The sequence below is a fragment of the Neltuma alba genome, unplaced genomic scaffold (assembly GCF_004799145.2).
Source record: "Neltuma alba isolate B1F8T4 unplaced genomic scaffold, ASM479914v2 tig00012167_pilon, whole genome shotgun sequence".
Lineage (NCBI taxonomy): Eukaryota > Viridiplantae > Streptophyta > Magnoliopsida > Fabales > Fabaceae > Neltuma > Neltuma alba.
In genome coordinates this window covers 585,756-609,527 of record NW_021636714.1, presented here as the reverse complement: position 1 = coordinate 609,527, position 23,772 = coordinate 585,756, and the positions used below count along the sequence as shown (strand labels likewise).

Genomic DNA, 23,772 nt, shown 5'->3' with positions numbered 1-23,772 from the left:
ATATAAATATTATAGACAAAATAGATTTGGATCTTATATCTAGGATCAAAATAAAAGTTAAATGAGATTTTATATTAAAGAACGGAGGTAGTATTAACAAGTAGTTGGAAATTAATCATTATACGTAATTAATTTTTGTATTTGAAACCAATTTAATTTTTTCTATGCTAAGTTAAGAGTAAAGAGATAATGGTATTTTTAAAAAATAACTTGCAATATTTCATCGTATTTTATGAGGAGTCTTGTATTTCATAAATTTGAACATCCAAAATTATCAAATACATGGACTAAATCCCATTATCGAACCATAAACCCAAAAGATTAATCATATATCAATTCTTAGAGTGCTATTTTAGTTATGTTTTACGAGGCTTGATAGGATGTTCTTGTATTTATATATATAAGAATTTAAAAGAATACCTTTGAATTTTAAAAATTTAAATAAGTGTTGTTTGTCATACTTTAATAATAATTTATAATATTTAAAAATCAAACAATACATTTTTGTAGTTATTTCTATTTTGAAAGTTTAGACATATTTTTTTAGGATTCTCCCTATTTATATTTGGTTTTTATATTATATGTTGGGATCTGTTTTTTTGACAAATTTTACTTCTGATATTTAATATAAGAGCTAGTTTGATATTTAATTTGATTATAAATAAACAATACTAATCTACTTTGCCTTTCATATTTATCTATTTTTTCTAAAGTAGTCATTGTAATAATTGTACGTGTTAAATATTTTATTAAATGATAGTTTTAATTAATACACATGATTAATAAAGGTATTTTAGAAAAGACAATAACTATTTATAACAAATAATTAACTTAATTAATTATTTTAACCTGCTTAAATTAGTTAACTAGTTTTTATATTAAAGACATATAATATCATTGATTGCAAAATAGAATCAATTCTTACCAGAGCGTATAGCGAGGATTTTTTTTTTTTTTAATGAAAATGGTGGAGTTTTGTCCAAGTGGTTGGAACTTGAAGTTGTAAGCTTTTTTTTTTCCTTTTTTTTGCGTCAAAGTTGTCAACTTTGATTATCATGGACATTAAAGCATTATTTATTCAGATGTCAACAAATGTTATTTTCATTATTGAATACCAGATATATTATGACGTTCCGAAGCATATTTTTTGCCATCACGCTTGAATCCTAGTATAAAGTGGGGAAATTAAATTGTCTGTTGCAAAATAAAACATCTGAAGGGGGACTAGCTTCTCTTCGTTGTTTCTTCAGTCAAATCAATAATGCATCTAAACTAATAATAAAACGTTTACGGAGTGTTTGGATGAAAACTAAACCATACTTTTAAAAATAATTTTATGATATACAAAATAAATATATAAAAGAGTTTATCCTGACTTACTAAAAAAAACTTTTGGATGTCTAAAACACTCCTGTAATATCACTTGAGTGGGGATAAAAAGTTAAAAACAATTTTGAATAGGCGCTCTTTAATAATATTAATGAAAATCGCATGGATCGGATCAACTAATGAGGGTAAGACTATTTAAAATCTGAAAACCAAAAAATTATGAGCATATAAAGCAAAATTAATTATAGATAATTAATTTGTTCTTAATCGCCATCTATGCGTGTCCGAGGAAGGTAATCAGCAACTTAATCATCAGCATCATATTGCTGATAAATTAATCAGTTAGTAAGGAAGGCTATTTTCCTTGGTAACATCTACGAACTTGGATATCTATTTCACCTCTGGATGCTTCTTATACATTTTTAGCACCTTTCTTGGAAGCATCTAATAAATTTACCAGGCAATTCAAAAGTCAAAACCATCCATTAAAAAAAAAAAGGGAAATTCAACAACCTCACAACGCAAGTATTGTTTGAGAGAAAACCAACGGCCATCATTGTCTTAATTCTTAAGTCACTGAACACTTTCATGAACCCTGGTTTTATTGCGCACACGGTAGAAACACGGTCACATAGAATGAAGTATATATATTGTTTGTAGATATTAATCTGTCATTTCACTTTATACGCGGCTTAGGTAGAGTTATGGCCTCGGATCTCAAATCCGTCTATGTTTGCTTGCAAGGAAACAAAACATAATACACTCCTCCAATCTAACATAAGACCTAATTTGAGAGTTAATATTGATCTTATATGTGAAACTATTTTACGTGTTTATTAATTTTTTTTAAATTAACCTTATTAATATTCTATTGATAACAACCAAGTAAGGGAGGAAGGAAAACTAAGGAAGATTATTATGATATTTTAGAAGAAAAAACATATTAACTCATTAACTGATATTTTTAATCTATATATTTAAATTAATTTATTAGGTCTTATATTAATATGCTTGTACTTTATCTGCATGTCGTCTCTGGGATATCCCTAAGACTCATCGCCTCCAAAGAAATTAACGCCCCTCACGAATCCGTATGTATATATATATGGGGATTGCCATAGAGTGGTCTGAGGGAAGCTGAGGAATTAATGACGGATATGCTGACGGAATGAGGCCTGTTTACTTCTAATTGCATGCCCCGACGATGTGCGTGACCGGCTAATTAATCAAACGCTCTCTCCACATGATCATGGCGTACGTGCGTTCTTTCAGGTTTAAAGCTAACTAATCAATGCTTAATTTGGCATTGGTTACTTTTGCTTCTTTTAATTATATATTATACCAGCCATCGAGCCGCTTCTTTTTCGCGTCCAACGCCCAGCTCCCAGCTGAGTGACGAATGATGCAGCTTCCGACGAATCTTCTACAATATATCATCATGCGGTAAGATTCTCAGAGAAAAAGAGAAACATATAAGAAAGTAAAGTTGTCCATGAATCTATATCCTATATTTGTGCTCATCATATGCGTGTGTATACTTTCTCTCTCTTTATTTGTATTATCTCTTTCAAACTTTACATGTCTATACATACACACACATAATACATACAAGTCTGCGAGATTGTAGGAGATCTCTGCATCAAAAAGTATGGACTATTCAGCATTTTGAGTGGTTAGCTATGAGATTTGCCCTGGCATTCACTACAAAAAAATTGACTTTCAGCCGCAATTATAAAAGTCGCCGCTGAAAAGTCGTTGCCGTAGCAGCCGTGGTTGAAAACTTTCAGTGGCGACTAAAAAAGTTGCCGCTAAAAGATACTTTCAGCAGTGACTTTTAGAGTTCCTGAAAACACTTCAGCAGCGACAATAATGTCGCCGCAAAAAGACACTTTTGGCAGCGACAAGCCGAAAGTGTCAGCGGCGACAAAAGTAATGCCTAAGAAGAATTGGCTTCACCAACGCCACGTTATCGTCGCCGACCGCCACATTATCGTCCGGCAGCCACGTCATCACCGCCGGTGCCATGTCATCGTCGCCAGCCGCCACATCATCACCGTCGGCCGCCACGTTGTCATCATCGACAGCCACATCTCACCGACCGCCAGTATTACCACATCCTCCTTCTCGCCAACGTCATCGTTCAATATTTTCACCTTAAATGTGTCTTCTTCAAGGTTCGAACTCGTGACCGCTCCTTTCGTGTCCAATCTTCTTGCCGCTGAGCCATATGAATTGTTTATTAATATTGTTAAATAAAATATATTATATATTACACTTTCAGCGGTGACAAAAAAAGTCGCCGCTAAGGTCCACTTTCAGCGGCGACAAAAATGTCACACTGAAGGTCCACTTTCAGTGGGAACTTTGTCGCGCTAAAAAGTTTAGTTTCAGTAGCGAACTTTCAACGGCGACAAAAAAAGTCACTGCTGAAAGTCTTAGTTTCAATAGCGAACTTTTAGCAGCGACAGGTCCACTTTCAGCGGCGACTTTTTTGTCGCCGCCGAAAGTCGTCGCTAAAGTTCTGGTTTTGTAGTGATTCAGTTTGGTCTTGTGGGTTACAGGTAGCCTTTGAGGTTGAGATCTCTCGCCATTGCTTGTTCAGACTCCATATTTCTGGTAAGAGCTTTTGAGTCTTCTCCTGATATTAGTTTGGAAAAAGTGATTATATAAGATAATGGACTTGGTTTATTTTTTTGCTTCACTTCATCCCTGATTAAGAAGTGGTTCATTTAAAATACGGCAACCTTGCGCTATTCGAGTTATGTCTTCGTTAGTTCATGCTTTTGCTTGGACAGTTTCTTGTCGTATTTCAATCTCAGATGCATGACTCCTGCTTTAATGAGTACGTCCACGTACATTATATTGTGTGTGTATAGTGTGTGAGTTTTGTCATCTGTGCGTGAACGTGCATGCACGCACATCAGCGTATTTTTTGGTTTCTTGATTGAACAAATTACTACTACCCTAATATAAAATTTTATTTGATTTTTATTTGATTCTAATATAAGACTACAGTCCATTTAGTCTCTTATATTTATATATTTTTTTAAAAGTTAATTCTTTTAATAATGATGGTTCTAGTCAATATACTTGTCTAGCAATGATATTTTAAGAAAGACAATATTTATTTATTACAAATAATTAATTTAACTTATTTTCTTTTTTTTGGCCAAAAACTTATTTTTTTAATATATTCAAATGAATCAACTAGCGCTTATATATCTCCATACATCCATCCGTGATGGAAGATAGAGCTGGGAATCAAGTGTATTTGATTATATTAAAAATGTTTGTTAAGTTAGTTATTTGTAATAAAAAAAGTATTATATTTGTAAAATATTTTTGCTAATCAAGTGTATTGGTTAAACTACTATTATTATGAGGACTATTTTAGGAAAAAATAGATAAATATAAGAAACAAAATGAATTAGAGTCTTATATTTAGATCAAAATAAAAGTCAAGTGAGTTTTTATATGAAGGATTGAGGGAGGTAGTATGTCATAAAAATATGGAACTGAACACTCTCTTCCTTAGGGACCGGAGGTAGTATTAACTTTCTTAATGCTGTTCTCCGGTTGATATGTATAGAATGAACGGTGGTGAATAACGAAAATATAAAAGTTAGGAATAAATACGTGATCAAATAACTTTGCTGATCCAGACAATTACGTGTAGATAGATATGTGCGCAATTGTACTACTCTCTTTCATTATCTTAAAAATATAAATTTTTAATATTTCTATGTTGAAACTGTTAAAACTATATGGTGCAAATCTTCTGTCGTGTTTTTTTAACCGCCACCTCAGTTTATATTTAGATTCATGCCCGCTGGTTTTTCGAACTTCTTAGTGTCTGTGACTGGTAGTATGGGAAAGGAAAAGAAAGGAATTAATATGGTGGAAAATTTTTAATTTCATAGAATGATTCTAGTTAAAATAGAAGAAAGAACTGCAGGGAAAAATCATTTTGTCACAACATACATATAGAATGAATGAAATATTGTGAGAATGTACATATCCTCTTAATAATTTAGTATTTCATCTGTTCGCGATCTATATATGTGGAACAACCAAACATTGAAACTATTTATTATTCTCATTCCAAATTTGCAGTGACACCACTGAATTTGGGCATTCCTACTGTGACACAGATTATTCACGGCCCCGTGGAAACTGTTTTATTGATTGATACTGATTCCAAACACCAAAGCAAGCGGTAAAGATTTAAGTATTTAGCATTTCCAGCAAGAAGCAGCAACAATTGGCTTTGATTTCCATCCAAGCACCAAGCATCCTTTCTCTTCCACAACGGTATATCCATCGCTGACCTCTTTCTTGTGAAGCCACTGCTTGGCCTGAGCCACCGTCTTGATCGGTGCCGCCTGAAACCCGGCCCGGCTCATCCTCCGCCGCCACTGGTCCAGTCTCTCGTGCCTCTCCACCCTCGCTGCTCCCTCATAGCTCACTATGTTCTTTATCTCCTCTGCGAAATAAAACTGTTCTATTTTGGCCCTCTTTGTGTCATACTTGGGCAACATAGCATCAAGCGAGTCAAATATTGCAGAGTAATAATGCAGCGATTCCATGAATCTCCCGAGAAAGAAGGGTCCATTGTGGCTTGAATCCTGCTCGACCATAACAAACACTTTTGGTGAGAGCTTATGGATCATCTGAAGCACTGAGTTCAAAGATCCACGAGTTTCTTTCACCACACTATGCAACTGAAGAATGCTGTTTATAACTAGAACTTCACCCTCATGGACTTGTATATCATCAGGACGCAAATTTTCCAAGTTTTTTTGCACTGCTGAGAATTCCAGATTGATCCCCAAGTTTTTTGCATAAGCCTCGAGTTCTTCACCTATGTTCTGGAGTCTCTCAATACAAAGTCCAACGCCAGTAATTCGAAGCCGGCGAACAGGGTTCCCGGCGCGGTTAGCAAGATCCTGGATCAGTCCTCGCCATTGGTGCCCGTGGGGGAGACCAAGGCTCATCCCTAAGTCCACCACATGAAGAAAACTCTGACCCTCAAAGGCTTCCGATATTGTGGAGTTAGCTACAAAGTGACCAAACTGAATATGCGGGCAAATCTCATACACTAATTTATAAGCTTCTTTCATTTCTTCAGAAGCTGTATCCATAATGTTCATTATAGGCACTATAGATCCCACAGCCCCAATAGGTTGAATCCAGGCAAGACGATCCGCCAGGCCTTGGACGAAACAAGAAGCAACCCTTTGGAAAGAAGAACCGAACACTAAAGCATTGGCTTTAAGCTCAGATAATAAATTAGAAGCATGCGATTTGTCACGGCAAGCCACAGCTTCCGCGCAAGCAATTAGAAGTTGAACAAGTCTCATTCCGTCAGCACATCCATCTTCCTCGGCTTGATCAGAATCGATCATCTCCTGTGCTGCCTCTTCAAAAGCTTCAGCTGCAAGGTATCTCTGAGTATAAGTCCATATGTGATCTCTGAACTGAAGCTTTGGCAGGCTATTCATATTGCTGCCACGTGTAAGACAGCCATATTGATGATCGCCATTTCCACTGCTCGTATGACTGGTGAAATTTCCAAGCACATCGGACATGCTTATGGTTCTCTTAATCATCTTTATGTCTCTCTTGGTTTCATCGTCATCAGAACGAGGAAGGATCCGAGTAGAACGAGGATAAGCACAACAACCCATTTCTGCGAGTCGAAGGCTGAGGCCAAGTACTGAATTTTCATCATCACCAATATTCTCATTCTTGACGACTCTATAAAGAGGAGGATACATATTTATCAAAAATCTCTTTAACCTTTCTTCTCTCTTCTGCTTTTCAAAGGATTCTCAGCAACGTTCTCAAAGGCCGTTCTACCGAGCCATTTTAATATATATGCTATTTTTCTTATGTCGACATTTTCAAGGTTTATTTTCGTCTTACAAGCGTTACAAGAAGACAGACTGGTAAGACGTGGAGGTTAATATTGTTAAGGTGATCATTGTCATAGGGAAATGATGCAAGATGAATGTACCAGCATCGCTCTCCTCGAGTTTTGGAAAATGATTTTGAAATTAAAAGCGCTTTTCGTTTCTGATCGATCCTTCTTTTCACGTATCTAAATGCAGAGATCATCTCGATCAGGTCAACAAGATCATGTATAACCAACAATCAATTCGGATAGACACATATTTGAGAGAATCAAACGGGAGATCAGTCGCAAAGCAAACCATGGAAACAACAGAAGCAAGCGGTGCATCTGACACATGAATCCAATTGGGTCTATATATACACACACTATACGCTGTACAGTAGTTCCTCCGAATTAAACACTGTTTCTAGCTTTTTCCGGTCAAGAAAAGTTGTTATGTGAACTTTGAAACCGGTGATATAACCGCATATGAAATAAAATGAATTAATTACCAAAATTCAAATTTTGTTCTGAGAAATCTCATTAGGAAGTTCGTTCATATGTTCTATGTTAAAAATGTTGGAAGACTGCTGTGTGATGCATGCAAAATCTGATTATCAACCTTCTTTCTCCACCAGTTTTTCACCTTCAGTTCATGAGATGATCGAAGGTGAAAAACCAACAGCAATAGGGGAAAAAAACCGAAAAAATAGAGGCTTCGCTTAGATGAATAGATCGGTTTCTACAGGTGAGAATAGATTTTAAGGGAATCTAATCTGTCAAGTTTTGCGAAGACAAAGAACCATAAGATTGAGACCAAGTATCCCCGGCACAATTATGCGAATTGCCGGCCTGTATGAGTGGTTAATAAACAATGCTGATATGGTTGCCATACGTTAAGAAACATTAACTATATAACTATTATGGGATAATTAATCTGTAAGTCCTTATAATTTTAACTAATTTTGAATTAGGTCCTTATAGGTTTTTTTTCTTTTTATCAGGTCCTTATACCTTTACCTGTTTCTAATTAGGTCCTTATATTTATTTTTCTTTTTATCAAGTCCTTATAATTTTACTTTATTTTTAATTAAGTCCCTGAATTTTTTATTCTTTATTTTATAAATTCTAATATTACTATTCTATTACCATAAAATAGTATATATTATTTAATATTAGTTTATAAACAATAATATTCTAAAAATAATGAATTATTATAGTAATTTTATTTTTTGCCAGCAAGAAAATATTAATTGTTCTAAAAAAATTTCCTAAACTAATTAATTATATTACTTATTTTTATTATATAATTAGTAATTTAATTTCATTATCAATATTTTATATTTCAGTATTAATCTATTTAATTAAGTTTATATTTAATTAATAAATGAAAATTAAAACTACATGGACCTGATTAAAATTTAGTGAAATTATAAGGATTTGATAAAAAGAAAAATAAATACAAGGACCTAATTAAAAACAGCTGAAAGTATAAGGATTTTATAAAAAGAAAAAAAACTATAGGGACTTAATTCAAAATTGGTTGAAACTATAAGGACTTACAAATTAATTAACCCAACTATTATTATATTAACTCTTAATGCGCCAAGCTTATTAGTTATTAGAACTATCTAATTCCCCGAATTCTTGTACCTCTTTTTCCTTTAACACTAGGCAAAAATTATTGTTCGATGTCTCCCAACATTCTGATTTCTGACCTCCCAGGTCATAAGGACGAGGAGAATAAATATTCATTGATCATATAAAGTTGGATCTTAATTAATTAAGAGTTTGCCCGATGCAAAGCTGTCCCCACAGAGCATAGTTTTGATAACCTTTACATAGCTAAATATACTATGGAGGTATAATTACGGTAATTAATGTTGCCGATGGAAGTTTATAAGCAACATCGATCTAATTTTAAATATGGTTTCAAATAATTCTAGTAGTTTCTCATCTTTTTCTTAATCAGCATTGTTACTGTGTCGTTTCTGAAAATTTTGCAGCGTTCCTAGCAAGTAGAATTTAGAATCGGAGCATTCAGCGTTTTGGCCCGCAGTTTAGACCTATATTGGTGTTTTCATGCGAGAATGTTATCTTCTTTTTTTTTTTAATTCTTAATTCGCATGTTTTAATCAAACTCATGACATGTTGGCAACCCCAAAAAAAAAAACTCATGACATGGATTTTATCTTTTAAGAATTATGAGGAACTTCTTCTACCAATAATATAGACTAATTTCTCAAAACACAGGGAGTAGATGCACACCCATTTTAAGGATTTGTTTGGAACTCCTTTCAAAACAGACTTTTAAGCAAGTTCACATAAATCGAGACAAAACTCTTTTCACATACTTACTTTGTATTCTGTAAATCACGTTTGAAAAGCTACTTATAAGTTAATCCAAATAAGTCCTAAGTCTTTATAGGTGTTTTGTTTTCTTAGTGTTTGGATACTGATTTTCATTTGACGATGATAATTTATAGAAAATTTATATTTTATTTATTATGTTTCTCTTTCTAACAAGTAAATAAATTATTATACATAACAAATTAAAGAATGGAGATGATGACAATGAGATAAAAACAGTTTAAATAAAATATAATGACATTCTGTGGTGATCATGATCTCATCACTCTAACATGTATTCTTGATCATGATTATTAGAAGCACCAAACTAAAACAGAGCAAGATCAGTGGGTGTCTGCAATAATTTATTTTGAACAATTTTATCCTCTATAAAATAAATATATGAAGGACTGTCTGCAAGTACACAAATAAATACTAGTTTTAAAACACAACTTTTTAATCTTTAAAAAAGCTATCTTTAATTTGACTCGACAATGTTCTAACCTAACCTAATTAGATAGTCATATAAAATTACGTAAAAATGCTTATTCTTCTTTTTCTTTTCTTTCAAAATTCCCAAACAGAAGTAAGACAGAGATGAGTTTCAATTTTATGTAGTGGAAGTGTGCAAAATAGTGAGAGCCATGGTTGTGTTAGTTGAGCCATTCTTTGCGGAAAGATGGTGGAGCCAGTGTGTGCGACTTGGAGTGGAAATAGCACATCGTTGGGAGGGGCCCTGCCGCTTTACACGGCATTTGTTTCCGGCTATGTAACAAACTTGATTTTCCAACACGTGGAGCCTGGCCCCCTCCCCTCCCCTGTCCTCCGTTTTTATGCATTTCATTATATTCCTTTCTCTGTTCGACTTCATTTTTTGGATCATTATCTTGCCTTCTCTACTGCAACGTTGACGTGACTTAATCATTCAAGACCGACTCGCGGCTCTGCATTTTTTTTTATTAAAAAAATTATATTCCATTTCGATTTTGTTTTATGTTCTTATCTTCATTTGATCATTGGTTTCAATGCTTTTTCTCTTCTTCCAGAGTTCAGACACCGCCTTCAATCGATATGTAAGGTTACTCTCACTCTGGTTTGCCTTATCACTTGTGTGGTGGGTCACCACTTGGCTTCTTATTTTTCAAATCTCACTTACCCATCCAAAAAACAAGGATTATATTTCCCAAATTAAAGTAACCACTAACCACAGGCCATCGACCATCCTCCTTTTTCCACCATCTCTCAACCTTTCTATTCCTTTCTTCTTCTTCTTCTTCTTCTTCTTCTTCTGATAGAGCATCCTCTAATATCCACAGGCACTGAAAATTTTGGAGTGTAATATTCAACAAGTACAGGACATGAATGCATGGTGGAAGAAGGGGGTACGTTGTTATTGTCTCAAGAGAGGAAGAGGGAGCCAAGCAGGATTTTGTGAGGGAGGATTTGGTACGGAAGAAAATCCCCCCCCCCGGGGGGGGGGGAACAGAGAAGGGTGGCAAATGTTGCTAAAATCGGAATTATCTTTTCAACTTTAACTATGATGTTGGCTGTGAAATGACTTGTTTAGCTGCATTTCCATTCTTTCATGTGGGAAAAAAGAAAAACGGGAAAGAGATTATCCACTGTTCACCATCCAAATCAAAACTAAAAGATGAATTGGTGCTGCGTGTGACTGTGCCTTTCACGTGTTCATCAATAATATATATTACAGAACTGCATGAATAATCATCTGTGGCGGTTGAATAAAATATATACTTCATCAGTTACCCTTTTTTAATTTATAGTAAGCAAAATGAAGTTATTACAATACCTATATCTAAAGTTTAATTCGTCCAGCAATATGAAGTTAGAGGTACCATGGCTATATGGGGCTGGTGTATTTCAATTGTGCTGCCAGTGAAGGATACAGAGAAAGCTAAATCAATATTTTGAGACGACTAATAAGAATCACCACACATTCATTAATATGGATATAATACACTTGCACAGAAGAATTACAAGGAGAGGATTGAACAAGGTTTAGGCTATTTAGTACTAACCCGAAATGGGTTACTGACTAGAGAGACATCACGAAGGCAGAGACAGAAGAAAATCCAGTCATTACAAGGCACATATATCTTTCTATGTGTTCTGTTTCCACGGAGTAGCCAGAAGGGTAAGAAGGCATCAGTAGATGACAACTGAAGAAGGAGAAGGAGAAACAGTTATATAAGGAATTAATAGGTTTAATATATTGATGGCGGCTAGGCAGGTAGCTGTCCATGGAAGCGAGGAACACAGGCAATGCAAGCAAGGAAGAGAATGGCTGAAGAAGCACCATCTTCTTCAAGATATGTACTGCTCCTCTTGAACTTGCCAGCTTTTCCTTTGTTGCACTGCATTACTATATGTTTCTGCTGTTGATGTTGGTGCTGCTGCTCTCTGTTTCTCTTCATTCCTTCTTCCACTTTTGACACCATTTTTGATTTCTTCTCAGCTATCTCCTTGTCAAACTTACTGAGGCAGAACTGGAAATTTGAGGACACACACTCACAAAAAAAACTATTGCATGGGAAACAATTCCACATGCACCTCTTCTTTATGTAGACTTCATTGGTCCAATAATGCCCACCATTTATGCCTCTTTTATTTCTATTAAAAAAAAACTAATTAGCTAGAACGGCTGCTATCTTAATAGGGTTGGCCGCATATCCCAATACCCAAAACTTTTTTAATTAAAATTATACTGTGAACTTGTAATTTACACCAAATTTGAGGTGAACTGTATTATTCACGACCCATAAAAGTATAATATATATTATTTAATATAATACGTATATTTATACAACTGTCATATATATATTTGTTTAAAACAAGTTACTGTTCACAACTTGCTAATTATGCACCGATTTTATGGATACGTTGTTATTGATAGGAAAAAGATATTAACATGACATGTTCTTTTTAAAATTTGACTTGACATGTAAGTTGGCATCATGATATCTCTATGAAAAGGTTGCGTTGATGATGAGGCTAGGGTAAAATTCATCTCATACAATTATGCATACAACCGTATATGATAACAGTGATGACAATTGACACGTCCAAATCTGTAAGTAATTACCATATCTATGTTTATATGTCTCTTACGGATACTGATATGTCAATATTGCATTTATGGTTTGGTTCTATATTTGGGAAATCCATCTACACACACACACACGTTGAAGTCTTGAACAACTCCAACTTGTCCTCTGAGAAGAATGATCCACAAATAATAACTGAAGGGGAACACTGAAACAGCTTCAAATGCAAGTCTTTTACATAAACAATTCACAGGGATTTAATCAAAGTATCAGTATTTTTAATCACTTGTTGTGATTGTGAGAAGGGGGGAAGTTAATATTTCAACATGTTAACTACTGAAGTAAAAACAAAGCAAATTAACTTAATCTGGAATGAAATAGTGGTATATAGGAGTACCACATTGAAAATATCGTATGTATAAATGATGTACAATATGCTGCCATGGACGGTTTTGCAGGATTTATTGTCCATTCTATGGGTGAATTGGAGCTGTTTGTTCATGTGCACAGCCATGTGAGCATGTGCCTAGCTTTTGTCTTCTTCTATACTGACTCATTTTCTAAGGGCCCAATCGTTTTCTTCGGTTTCTGATCATAATCTTAAGTTCATGAACCTTACTTCTCCCTTGAACTTCTCTGTTCCTTGTCGTAATTCTCTGTTCCTTGTCGTAAAAGATCATACACTATTTCCTCTGACTTCTGATATATATATATATATATATCAGCTACACTCCACGTGACCTTCTTCCTTGTCTTTCTCGTCTCTGACATACATTCATCACGTGCTATCTGAACCCTTGTAAGTCAATAGAAAGAGCATCGATTCATTCGCTTTTATTTAATGCTGGACGGTGAAATTTATTCATTGTTATTGTTGCTGACTTACATTCTTGTGCTTGGTTCCGTTTTTTTATTGCACTTAACAGTTGATGAACTGCTACGTTTTCTATTTTCTACAGAATCCTTCTTTGCGTGACTGTTGAACTAGCTGTCATAAGCATGCTAAAAATATAGGGCGAAATGGATTGACAGGGGATAATTTGTAGGGGTCGAAAGAGACAGGGTAGTGGAGGAAGAGGACATGAAGCCATAATTCTGAGCATGAAGGGCCATAAGTTGTAGAAAATGGGATGTTGGGCATTCTAAGAACAAGGTCATTAGATTGGCTTCACTCTTCAATGCAGAACTTGGTTGACCCCATCTCTGTCCCTATTCCATGTCCTTTAGTTATCATCTTTGCTTCTCACTCCATCCTCCCCCAATACGTATATATGACCTTCAAACTAGGATCTTAAAGATTATGTCTTGCGTTTATTGAGCTTAATATTCTTCATCCACGGGTCGGTCTAGGGATCCACAATCCATTCGGGGCGTCTGACCCGCCCAAGTTTGGAGATCATACGTAAAGATGTTTGGTCACTACACTGCTCCTTGCCTATTGCTATATATATCTATATATATGTTCCCATCACAGATTCAAAGGCTAATTCAGCCTTATAACCTAGTGGCGTGTAAGCTCTCTTATAAATGAGAAGTTGCGAGTTTAATCCTAATTATGTAATCTTAGGCATTACTGCCTACTCTTTTATTTTTATTTTTTGAAAGAAAAACTCATTCAGTGATAGTGCTACTAGTTTTTCACAATATTTGTGTTGTCACTTTCTCTCTTTCCTTTTCTACAACTCTTTTTTCAAAGGCTCATGTGCAAGTGACTTTCAATTTTCTCATTATTTATACATATATTGAAATAAATACTTGTGATTCCCCAAATTATTCAGTAAAAGAAGTAAAGGCATTAGCTAGACAATTGACTCCTGGTTGATTTACTGATTTTTAATGGTACAAGATTTTCACACGCTATAATGTGTGAAATAATAAAGCGTAAAGGGCTCGAGGGCTATTGTCGTGGATATTTTGGTTTCTAAATCAGCATAAGGCATATCATATTATTATCTATATAGCAAGAGAGGATAATTTTCCAAAAAGGGTGAGTATTATAATTTATAAATACTATATTACACGCACGTGATACTGAATAGCCTTTACACGCACACACAGGCGATCCTGCTTAATGATTTATCATTTAACTGAGTATTTACATTTTACGTAATGGGTCTCTTAATGTGTCAACTGGAACTTAATAAAGATACGGCACCTCAATGATGGGGATGGGTATCTATTTTTCTTTCGGTAATGACAGATTGAGAAATTACTGAGAAGTTTTTTTCATTAAAAAAATAAATTAAGGAATGTTTTTGGTACAATGTATAAATTAAGGAATTACAAATAATGCCCAAACGTTGAAACCAGGAGGTGTTGTTTGGGCCTTGTTGGGAGCAGCTGAATAAAATGAGTCCCAATGCGACCCATAATCAAGTTGGGCTTACGAAGCCCAATTTTGAAAGGCCGAGCTAATAAGAGCGCCACATATGTCTCTAGATCAATCCGTGTGAGCGGATCCTCATGACTAGTAGAATTGACAAAACCAGTCGACTTCTTAATCGCTCCAAATTTTAAACCTTGACATCTTCGGCCTCTCCGCCCATTTCCCTCTCCCTCCAAAGTTCAAACTCCAAACCATTTCTTTACTTACAAATTGCATAGCATCACCTTGGAGCTTGTGAGACTATTGCGAATGTTGTATTTTAATTGAAGTACCTGAGACCTTGACATTCTCTATCTGCATTTCAATCTCCTTTCTTACAATTTTCTTATTTATTTCACTGCAATGGCGACTGCTGCTTTCAAATCTACCACCAAGAGAACGCCCATACCGGCTTCGTCGGCCTCGTCTACTGACGACTCCACCTCTTCCCGTCGCAACTCCTCGTCTCACCGTCGTTCTCGGAGTCTCAGCCGTTTTTCCCGTCGGATTCCCGCTCAGGACACCTGCAATATCCTTGACGAGTTCCCCGCACCTAGAGGTAGGTTTGTCAAGACTGACACTGGCTCTGGGTTTCCTGAGATAAGTCTCGATGATCTTGCCATCGCATTCTTCGAATCTGGTGATCGAGGTCGCTCAACTTCGAGACGCAATGAGGCTAGTCCTGCTAGTGAGATACCTGCATCGAAGAGGCGAGGGAGGTCCATCTCGAGCAGGAGAACGGGGGTAGCTAATGATGGAAGTGCCAAAGCTGGTGATAATATTGGCGGGAGAAGGCCAGTGTCGGACGCTAATCCGAGAAGGAGGAGATCAGTTTCGGTGGCGCCGTACCAGATCAGTGATTCTGAGGTAAGAAACCGTTCCTTTGATGCTGCTGTATCTTTTTTCCTTGAGCACGTATTTTGGATAATGTTTAACATCACAAAGCGACCCTAGTCCAGCTCTGTGGGAAAACAAAGTTCCTTGAGAACAATTACTTAATGGTCCTTGATGTGTAATTACTTAGTACCCTGAATGTCTGACGTTCATCCTGTTCCAATAAAGAAGATGCGTCAAATTTCGATGTGCAAATGAAAATTTTCCAAACTGTATAGTTTTGACTCAATATGGAACGACTTAGTTGTTTGCCTAGAGTATACCACTTCGGCAGCTGAGACTGCGAGTAATTCTTTGCCTAGCAGGAAATACACACATGAAATCTTCCTCCTCCTCTTCTTTTTTTACCAGACACATGAAATCCTCCCGAAAAGGGTGAAGACGATTCTTTCAAATGAAAATCACAAAATATAGCAAAATATTACTTTCAGTGTCTGAATTATTTACAAACCCTGAACCCAGGTGTCGCGATGTAACTCTGCCTACTTTTAACGCCAAATTTCTGGCTAAGCCTGTCATTAAACAAACAAAATTAATCTTAAAAAAATTCAGCCCTAGTTCTTCATTACAGAAGCATGATTTATCATTTTCTGGTTAACTATGCTTGGCGAGTCTCTCTTAACCATATTCTATAAATAAATTGAGTTATTTACGTATGCATTACACAGAGTGATGTGGACCATTTTCACAGTGCTAAGAGTCACGTGGATGCCAGAAATAGTGATATTGGGAACAAGCTGCTGCGCAACCCAGTTAATCCAAGTCAAAAACCAGTGCTGAGAAAGTCCCTAAGCCAGAAGGATTTGAGATCATACAGTGGCAACCCTGTAAGTACGATTAATTTTTGGGTTTCTTCCTAAGATTTATATCGGTTACTTTATTGCTAAGAATGCCAACAGCTGTAATTTTCCATCAAGGCACTTCGCTCGTGATCATGATTCACCAGTTGAAACACTCAGATGATACAAGACAACATTGACATTTCAACGACATATTAAGTTGTTTTCGTAATATATATATATATTCTTGTTGAATTTAAGAAAATATTTACGGCGGGGCAAAGTCACTCTTCGATTTTTACTGACGACCAATGGACAGGAGCTTGCTTCAATAAAAATGGACTTGAGAAAATTCAAGCAGCTTATGCTCGAAAAAGGGTTTATGAAAGTCTAAAGAGCGCAATGCTACTTCTGGTGAATCTCTTGATTGCTTCTAATATTCTTTATCCTTTAAATCGGAAGGCAGATGGTCCTGTCATGGACAGCGGATCGCACATAGCAATGCGGAAAGAATTAAGGCATGCTGCAGATGAAATCAGGATGGCAAATAAACAGGTCTTGTGAAATGTTAAATCTTGTTAGCTTTCATGTTCGATGACATGCATGTTTAGAATTTGGTGCATCCTCCCTATTCCTTAGTGAAAATAGAGTTACTTGTGGAATTGCCGCTTTATCTGCAAGTAATTCTACTTTAACTGCTGCTAATTGCTTTCTCTGAAACAACTCTGCTATTATTCAGGACGTTACTTCAAAAAGAAGGAGCTGTGAAATTAACCCGGAAAAGGTAACAGTCTAAATTTAATTTGCTCAGACGTGGGATAAAATTCTGAGTGGTGAAAAACGCTTGTCGTCAAAAAGATGTTCTTCAGCTATTGCCTTTTTGCCCTCTGAGGCAACTTCTTTCAGATATTCTCAATGTTTTTTCGTCCCTTTTTTTACCAAATGAAGCAAATCATGCCATTTGAAATTAACGCCGGTGAAGATGTGGGCGAAGTACAAGTAGAGGTCAAGAACTTAAATCCTCATGATGTAACAATAAAACCAACTAAGCAAATCACGTATATTGCGGACAGGAGGCAGTATTGTTAATTTTATAACGATATTTAAAAAAAGAGGAAGAAGAAGAAATACTTCATCAATTGTTTGACGAGTAAAGTTATGACATTTCGGCCTTTTCTTTGGAAATTGACAGTCAGATAAGCGTAAACAAGCGTTGTTGACTGAAATAGCATTAGAGGAGCAGCGGCACAGAGAACTTTCTGAAGTCTTTAAAGAATTGTGTCCTCATTCAAAGAGTATAGCCATGCAAAAACCATCAAGTGCCAGGAAGGTGCATTTTATTTTTTTGTGAATTACAAGATTTAGAATCTTGTGGTACACTGAATTCCTTGCAATTGGGACTTAACATATTGGCGTCTTTCTTGATGAGTGAAGAGCTGATAAATTATGCGGTTGAGTATTTTTAACAATGCTATTTATTTCACAGAGAAGTAGCGACAGAAGGGGAATGTCTAAGCGCCTGACTGAGGAGGCCGAAAGATATATTGAGGATTTTATTTCAAACGTTGAAGACACAGATATTTCCTCGCTTGATGGAGAAAGAAGCGACACAAGCTCATCCATTGGAGGACTGCGAAGTCGAGAAGCATTTAATGGTCCACAAATGCTCAGAAACGTTGAAACGGATGGGGTTGTGTTGCCATGGTTGCAGTGGGAGACGAGTAATGAAGCTTCTCCTGCAAGCCGTAATAAGATGAGAGTATCAACAACTCCAACAACTGCTAGTTCCTCTCAGGTTATCATTCAATTATCATTCTTCTGTTTTAGTCGTCGAAAAAACGTTCAATATGCCAAAGTTTGTTGATGATTATTTCCTGTAGCGTTCTTTCATTTGACTTGAATGATTGAATTTCATGCGTCAGGAAATCACTAAAGCGCGAAATAAAAGCAATAACTCTATCAGCAGTCGGGGAAGTTGGAGCCCTGGTGGCCTTCCAGTGTACCTGGGGAAAGATTTAAGTCTTGAATTTGGAGAATCTCTCGGCTTTTTAAGCCAAGCATTCTCAACTGAACCAAAAAAAGAGTTGAGCTATGATGTCTACGAGTACACCAAATCTAAAAGCGATGAAGATTTTCTGATTGAAAGATGGAGGCAACAACATAGAATTGATTCAGGAAGTCTGATGTTGTGTGCCCCAAAATTATTTTAGTCATGTTTGTGTTCTGTTCTCCCTACCCTTTCTCCGCTTTCTAGGATTTTATGTACAGGTTCAAATAGTCTGATTAATCAAAATATGTCGCTGTTTACATGAAAGCGTAGCACGAACATGAGCATCGCATTATTAGCTCTACTTCCTTATATCAATCAATTTCTCCTTCGGCACCATTCGTTGATTGTGATAGTTCATCATTCTCATCCTCGTCGTCATCAAATTTCATGCACAATCCTAGCTGTCCTAATGGGTCACTCCCCACCTTTAGTTTGAAACTGCTTAACCCGTTTAAAAGATGGTCTGGCCTTGCCTTCTCAGGGAAACTTGGCAGATGTTCATTATTTACAATTCCCAGCATCTCCAGGTCTTTCAAAAGTTGAGAGTTTTCATTGATATCCACAGTCTTCTCCATCTGCAGAGAGCAACACAATGAAGTAAAAAGAAAGTTCAATATGTATCGTAACATCTATTTTCCGATCAAGATTACATGTTTCAAGGCTTGACGAGCCGCTTCTCTCTCTTGTTCCCTTCTCCTTTTGGCCGCAGCAGCAGCTTCTGCTTCAGCTTTTCTTTGAGCCTCTTCTGCAGCCTTTGCCTTTGCCTTTGCCTTTGCCTCTAGTTGGGCTTTCTCGTATGACACAATTATAAATCAGAGGAAGCTTAAAATGAAAAACCACACAAACAATAGCAGATAGTGTATTGAATCATGCAAGAAGTACTCCGAGACTCAAAATAATAAACACACCTGTTCTCCGCCTTTCAAGTTGTTCTCTCCCTATTATAGGTTTGTGAGGGTCCTGCTTTAATCATGCGACCAATTCAAAAGATTTTCAAATCAAGAACTTCCGATATGTCGCCAATGCTAGCATTTTTTATAATAATCATAGCAAAAGAACAATAGTGGCGCGGTGGCAGTGAGAGAAAGAGACATTAAATTTTTCTGTAACAAACCTTTTCCAAGGCCGTTTCTTTGGCTTTAAGTATGGTGTCAGCAAAGCGGCTCCTTAGTAAAGCGGCACGGGAGAGCTTTTCTGGGGGGACTTGCCTCTCAGAAGCACTCTCCCCTATAAATAATGTTACAGCATGAAAGGTGAGATCATGCCCCAAAATTAACAGCAGACAGACTCCTTCATTTCTCAAGCTTACCCTCTAGACAGCCTTCCGCACCAACAGTAACTGCCTTGCAATGGGAACTCTGCTCAGCTTGGTCGATCATATTCATTGAATCTGTACAGGAAACGTGAAGTGAGCTTGAAGATAACAGTGGATGACCAAGACTTTGTGAACCAACCTATTATAAAGAAACCGTAATGCAAACTGATGCTTACAGTACACTCACCCTTCCTTGTTTCTGAAACACCATGATTCCTTTGCCTGGATCTAGAGTCAGAACAGAAGCTACATTTTCCTAAAATACAGAATTGTCATAAAAGATGGTGATCATGACAAAAGAAAATTCTGCCAACACCGTAAATCCTGATATTGGCATGATTACCTTTAGCTCACTAGGAGTTTTTGAAACTTCGGCAGCATCTGACTCAGTTCCAGACGAACTACTCATATCTGAACCTGTGAAGTCACAAATACAGCAAAGTCAACAAGTGTAAAAGGATTTGGTGCAAACTCTGTTTATAACGTGATTTCAGGATTCTTATAAAAATACGCAATAAATAGAATGTAGTGTTCCTTCAGGATACTCTAAAAAATACACCAGAATTCAACATAGTCAAGGGGAACCCAAAGCAGACATGGCAACAGATGAGAGACAACACTAGCTATTATGGCAGAGCAAGACAAAAGACTGTTGAGAATGTTGTTAAATAAATTGCCTTCATATATTCCACGTTACAGAATGATTTATAAGAATCACTTGAAATTGTTGTAGAACAACATGTATGCAAAAACAGACCACGATATATTTACAAAATATTGAAAAATTATTTTAAAAAAGAAGAAGAGGAAGAAGAGCAAATTCAGTGTGTACATGCTGCCAACCATTAGAAAACCAAAACCATGCCCTGAGACTAGAAAACACATCAGAAATATGAAGCAAAAGTGTAAAACAAACCATTGGATGAAGAACCACATTCGCTACTCGAGCTGCTTGAACTATCACTATTACTACATCTATTTGTGTTGGCAGTGGCGCCATCTTTCTCAATTGCCAGGGCAGGATAACTAACAACAGGAACAGCACACCCGCCAATAATGTCCACATCCTCCTCAACAGGCTCATTGCCTGCGCAAATAGAAAACAAAATGTCTTGGCTCTTGTCATTGTTGAGATTTTGGCCAGTAGGGTTCCGAAAAAGCAAAGAAAAGGGCTAGAATAATACCTATACACAGTGGTAATGATTCATTTAGAAGCTGCATGAAATCAACCAAAACCAGAAAAGGAATAAGTAACTATCAACGATGTACCATCTATAGATTGTAGGCAAGCCCCATAAACGTCAGATCAAGAAAACATATCTGCATATAATGAAATATGGCGCATGAAGATGAACAGGGAGAGAGACCTTCACTTTACAAGGCTCAGCTTTTTCGTGGACTTTCTGCTTCTCCAGCATATAGCTGTCCAGAAGCTTCCGCAGTTGGACTAAGGTCTCCTCACTGAGAGCATCAATGTCAATCTCAATTTCATCATCATTCGTTTCATCTGCACGGTAGCTGTGTTCTTTTAAGAAATTGGCAATGGAAGTAGGCAACTCTCCAAGCAGTGCTTCCAACTCCAAGCTCAATTTATGCTTCTCGTCATCAGTCATGATTCTTTTAACAGGCTCTGGCATGACATCAGTGTCATCGGATCTAATTTTCTTCTTCTTTAAGGGAGGAGGTCGGTCTGAAATTTCAGTTCCTACACCAGTAGTAGGTTTTGAAGACTTAAGTGCCATATTAGCCACAGGGATCTTCTCTTCAATAGCTTTCCATCTCATTTCAAAATACTTGCTAAGTGTTTTTGCCATGATATGTACGTCATTGCCAGGAGGGTTGTAACTCATTGCATTTGAGAAAGTTAACCGCACGTCAGCAGCAAAGTCCATCGGACTTGAATATTGGCTTGAAGTTATTCTACTCTTCACAGTACCTAAATCCATCGGATGCTTGATGACAGTAAAATAATCAGGAATTTCCAGCTCTACAATGTCAACTGGAGTGTTAAAAACCCAAGCATATTGACGTGACATCAAACAGTCTAGTAAAGCTTGACACTGCTTCATCAACATAGCATTTGAGGATGTCACTTGTGCTGCAATTTTCATAGTTTCTATCCTTCTTTTGTTTTTAGGACCATTATGTCCTAATGAGGCCCTTTTCTTAGCTTGTGTAGCTGATACTTCAAGTAATCTATGCTGATTTTCCGATTCAGACCTCTCCTGCCCATTGCAGCTCCTTATGGCACTAGACGCAGACAATGCAGGGAGATCTGAGTTCACAGGGGCAACTTTCTTCAGAAATTTCCTAACTTGTTCGAGTTCCATTTTCAACCTCAGCTTCAAGTTCTTCCTTTCAATACGTGACATTTTCGATAATGACAAAACTTCCAATGGAACACGAAAATCGTCATAATCTTCAGTATTCAAGCTGAGGCTCTTCAGGGTGCGAGAATTTTTAGACACTGCAAGCTTTGAATCAGTCCTTCCCGTGCGAAAGTTGGGAAGAAGACCGCTAGTGTGACTTTTGGAGCGTTTCTTGGATTTCGCCATCAACTTGGTGGGTGGGAGAGGACTTCTTCAAGTCCTTTTTTCCAGCAAATTCTATAGGTGCACTCTGGTGCCATAAAATTAAGTTCCGATAAGCAACATATTAGCAATATTACAAGGCGACTTTTAGAAAGCTTTGGTATTCTTATTTATAACATGTTTTTGTAAAATCTTGGCAGTAATTAATATGTTTTTTTGCCAAAACTGCCCCTGAAAATGGTGGCTTCGTTTAATTGAGAGGGAGTGCGTGAGAGGGAAGAGAATATCAATTGAAGGATATCTGTGGAAAGATGAGGTAATCTTAAAACCATGTTCTCTTTTTTATCAAAAAAAGTTAAAAGTCACCTATTGCTCACATTACTAAGCGATTTAACCCACCACCTTATGACATGGGCCAAATCCTTATAACTAGATCAACCGTTCTTGGGTAAAGACATTAGTTTTCTTGATTCATGTACAGTAGGTGATTTTGCCATATAAAAAAGGATGGAGGAGCACTAAATAAGACGAAACTGCATGATGGGGATAACTCTCTCGCTATTCTCTAGCCTTGTTTCTTCCGTATCGACAAGATGTTCCTCAAACAATATAAGGCAGTAATTATGCCTGTTGCGTGTTTCTATCATCTGTCTACTAATCCCAAAATGTTAAATCTTCATGATTAGCAATCTTATGTGCATTTTTGGACGACAACACTCTCAAATTTCTTTTCATGATCAACAATTTGGAAAATTGTGAACAAGGACAGATTAGGCTTTATAGGTTAGCTAGTCCAGTGCGCAAAACGTTATTCCTCCACCCGACATTCACCACAGTTCGAAAGAATGCCACCTCGCTGTTTCCTCTCAACCATAGAAGCCATGATCATAAACTCAGGAGTGGGAGGCTCAAGACTGAAGTGTCCATGAAAAAAGAGAGTGCGCAGGTATATGGACAACGAAAATGGAACTCGCAAGATATACGATAGAAGTTAATCGAAGAAGAAATGGTAACCTTAGATGAAGAGGGAATGAACCAAATTGATCGACGCCACGCCAAGAAAAAAATGAGAATTGATACAATTATAAAGAGCGAAACCTTCAGCAAGACCCAATTCAACACCGGAATCTCTTGCAGACTCCAAGGCCGTCCTTGTTAACCCTAGAGAACCCTCTCTTACCTCAAGTCTTCATACTCATACT

General features: G+C 36.7%; 3 protein-coding genes across 3 annotated transcripts; 1 reads left to right on the top strand and 2 right to left on the bottom strand.

Moving 5' to 3' along the window:
* Positions 1-5,493: 5,493 nt before the first annotated feature.
* On the bottom strand, positions 5,494-7,031 carry LOC114724064 (scarecrow-like protein 21). Its single transcript, XM_028910332.1, has one exon. It carries the CDS (start codon positions 7,014-7,016, stop codon positions 5,562-5,564), a length of 1,455 nt encoding a protein of 484 aa, XP_028766165.1. The 5' UTR covers positions 7,017-7,031; the 3' UTR covers positions 5,494-5,561.
* An 8,231-nt stretch (positions 7,032-15,262) lies between these two features.
* Positions 15,263-18,904, top strand: LOC114724059 (uncharacterized). The gene is made up of 7 exons (XM_028910326.1): positions 15,263-15,868; positions 16,564-16,722; positions 17,137-17,229; positions 17,414-17,458; positions 17,867-18,004; positions 18,161-18,469; positions 18,597-18,904. Exons 1-7 carry the CDS (start codon positions 15,365-15,367, stop codon positions 18,882-18,884), a joined length of 1,536 nt encoding a protein of 511 aa, XP_028766159.1. The 5' UTR covers positions 15,263-15,364; the 3' UTR covers positions 18,885-18,904.
* Positions 18,905-18,930: 26 nt separating this feature from the next.
* Positions 18,931-23,759, bottom strand: LOC114724058 (transcription factor GTE10-like). The gene is made up of 10 exons (XM_028910325.1): positions 21,407-23,759; positions 21,224-21,254; positions 20,956-21,126; positions 20,383-20,456; positions 20,227-20,295; positions 20,109-20,114; positions 19,839-20,036; positions 19,634-19,687; positions 19,375-19,518; positions 18,931-19,299 (listed from the first exon to the last, which is right to left on the bottom strand). The coding sequence occupies exons 1-10, from the start codon at positions 22,592-22,594 to the stop codon at positions 19,036-19,038; spliced, it is 2,199 nt and encodes a 732-aa protein (XP_028766158.1). The 5' UTR covers positions 22,595-23,759; the 3' UTR covers positions 18,931-19,035.
* Positions 23,760-23,772: the final 13 nt, after the last annotated feature.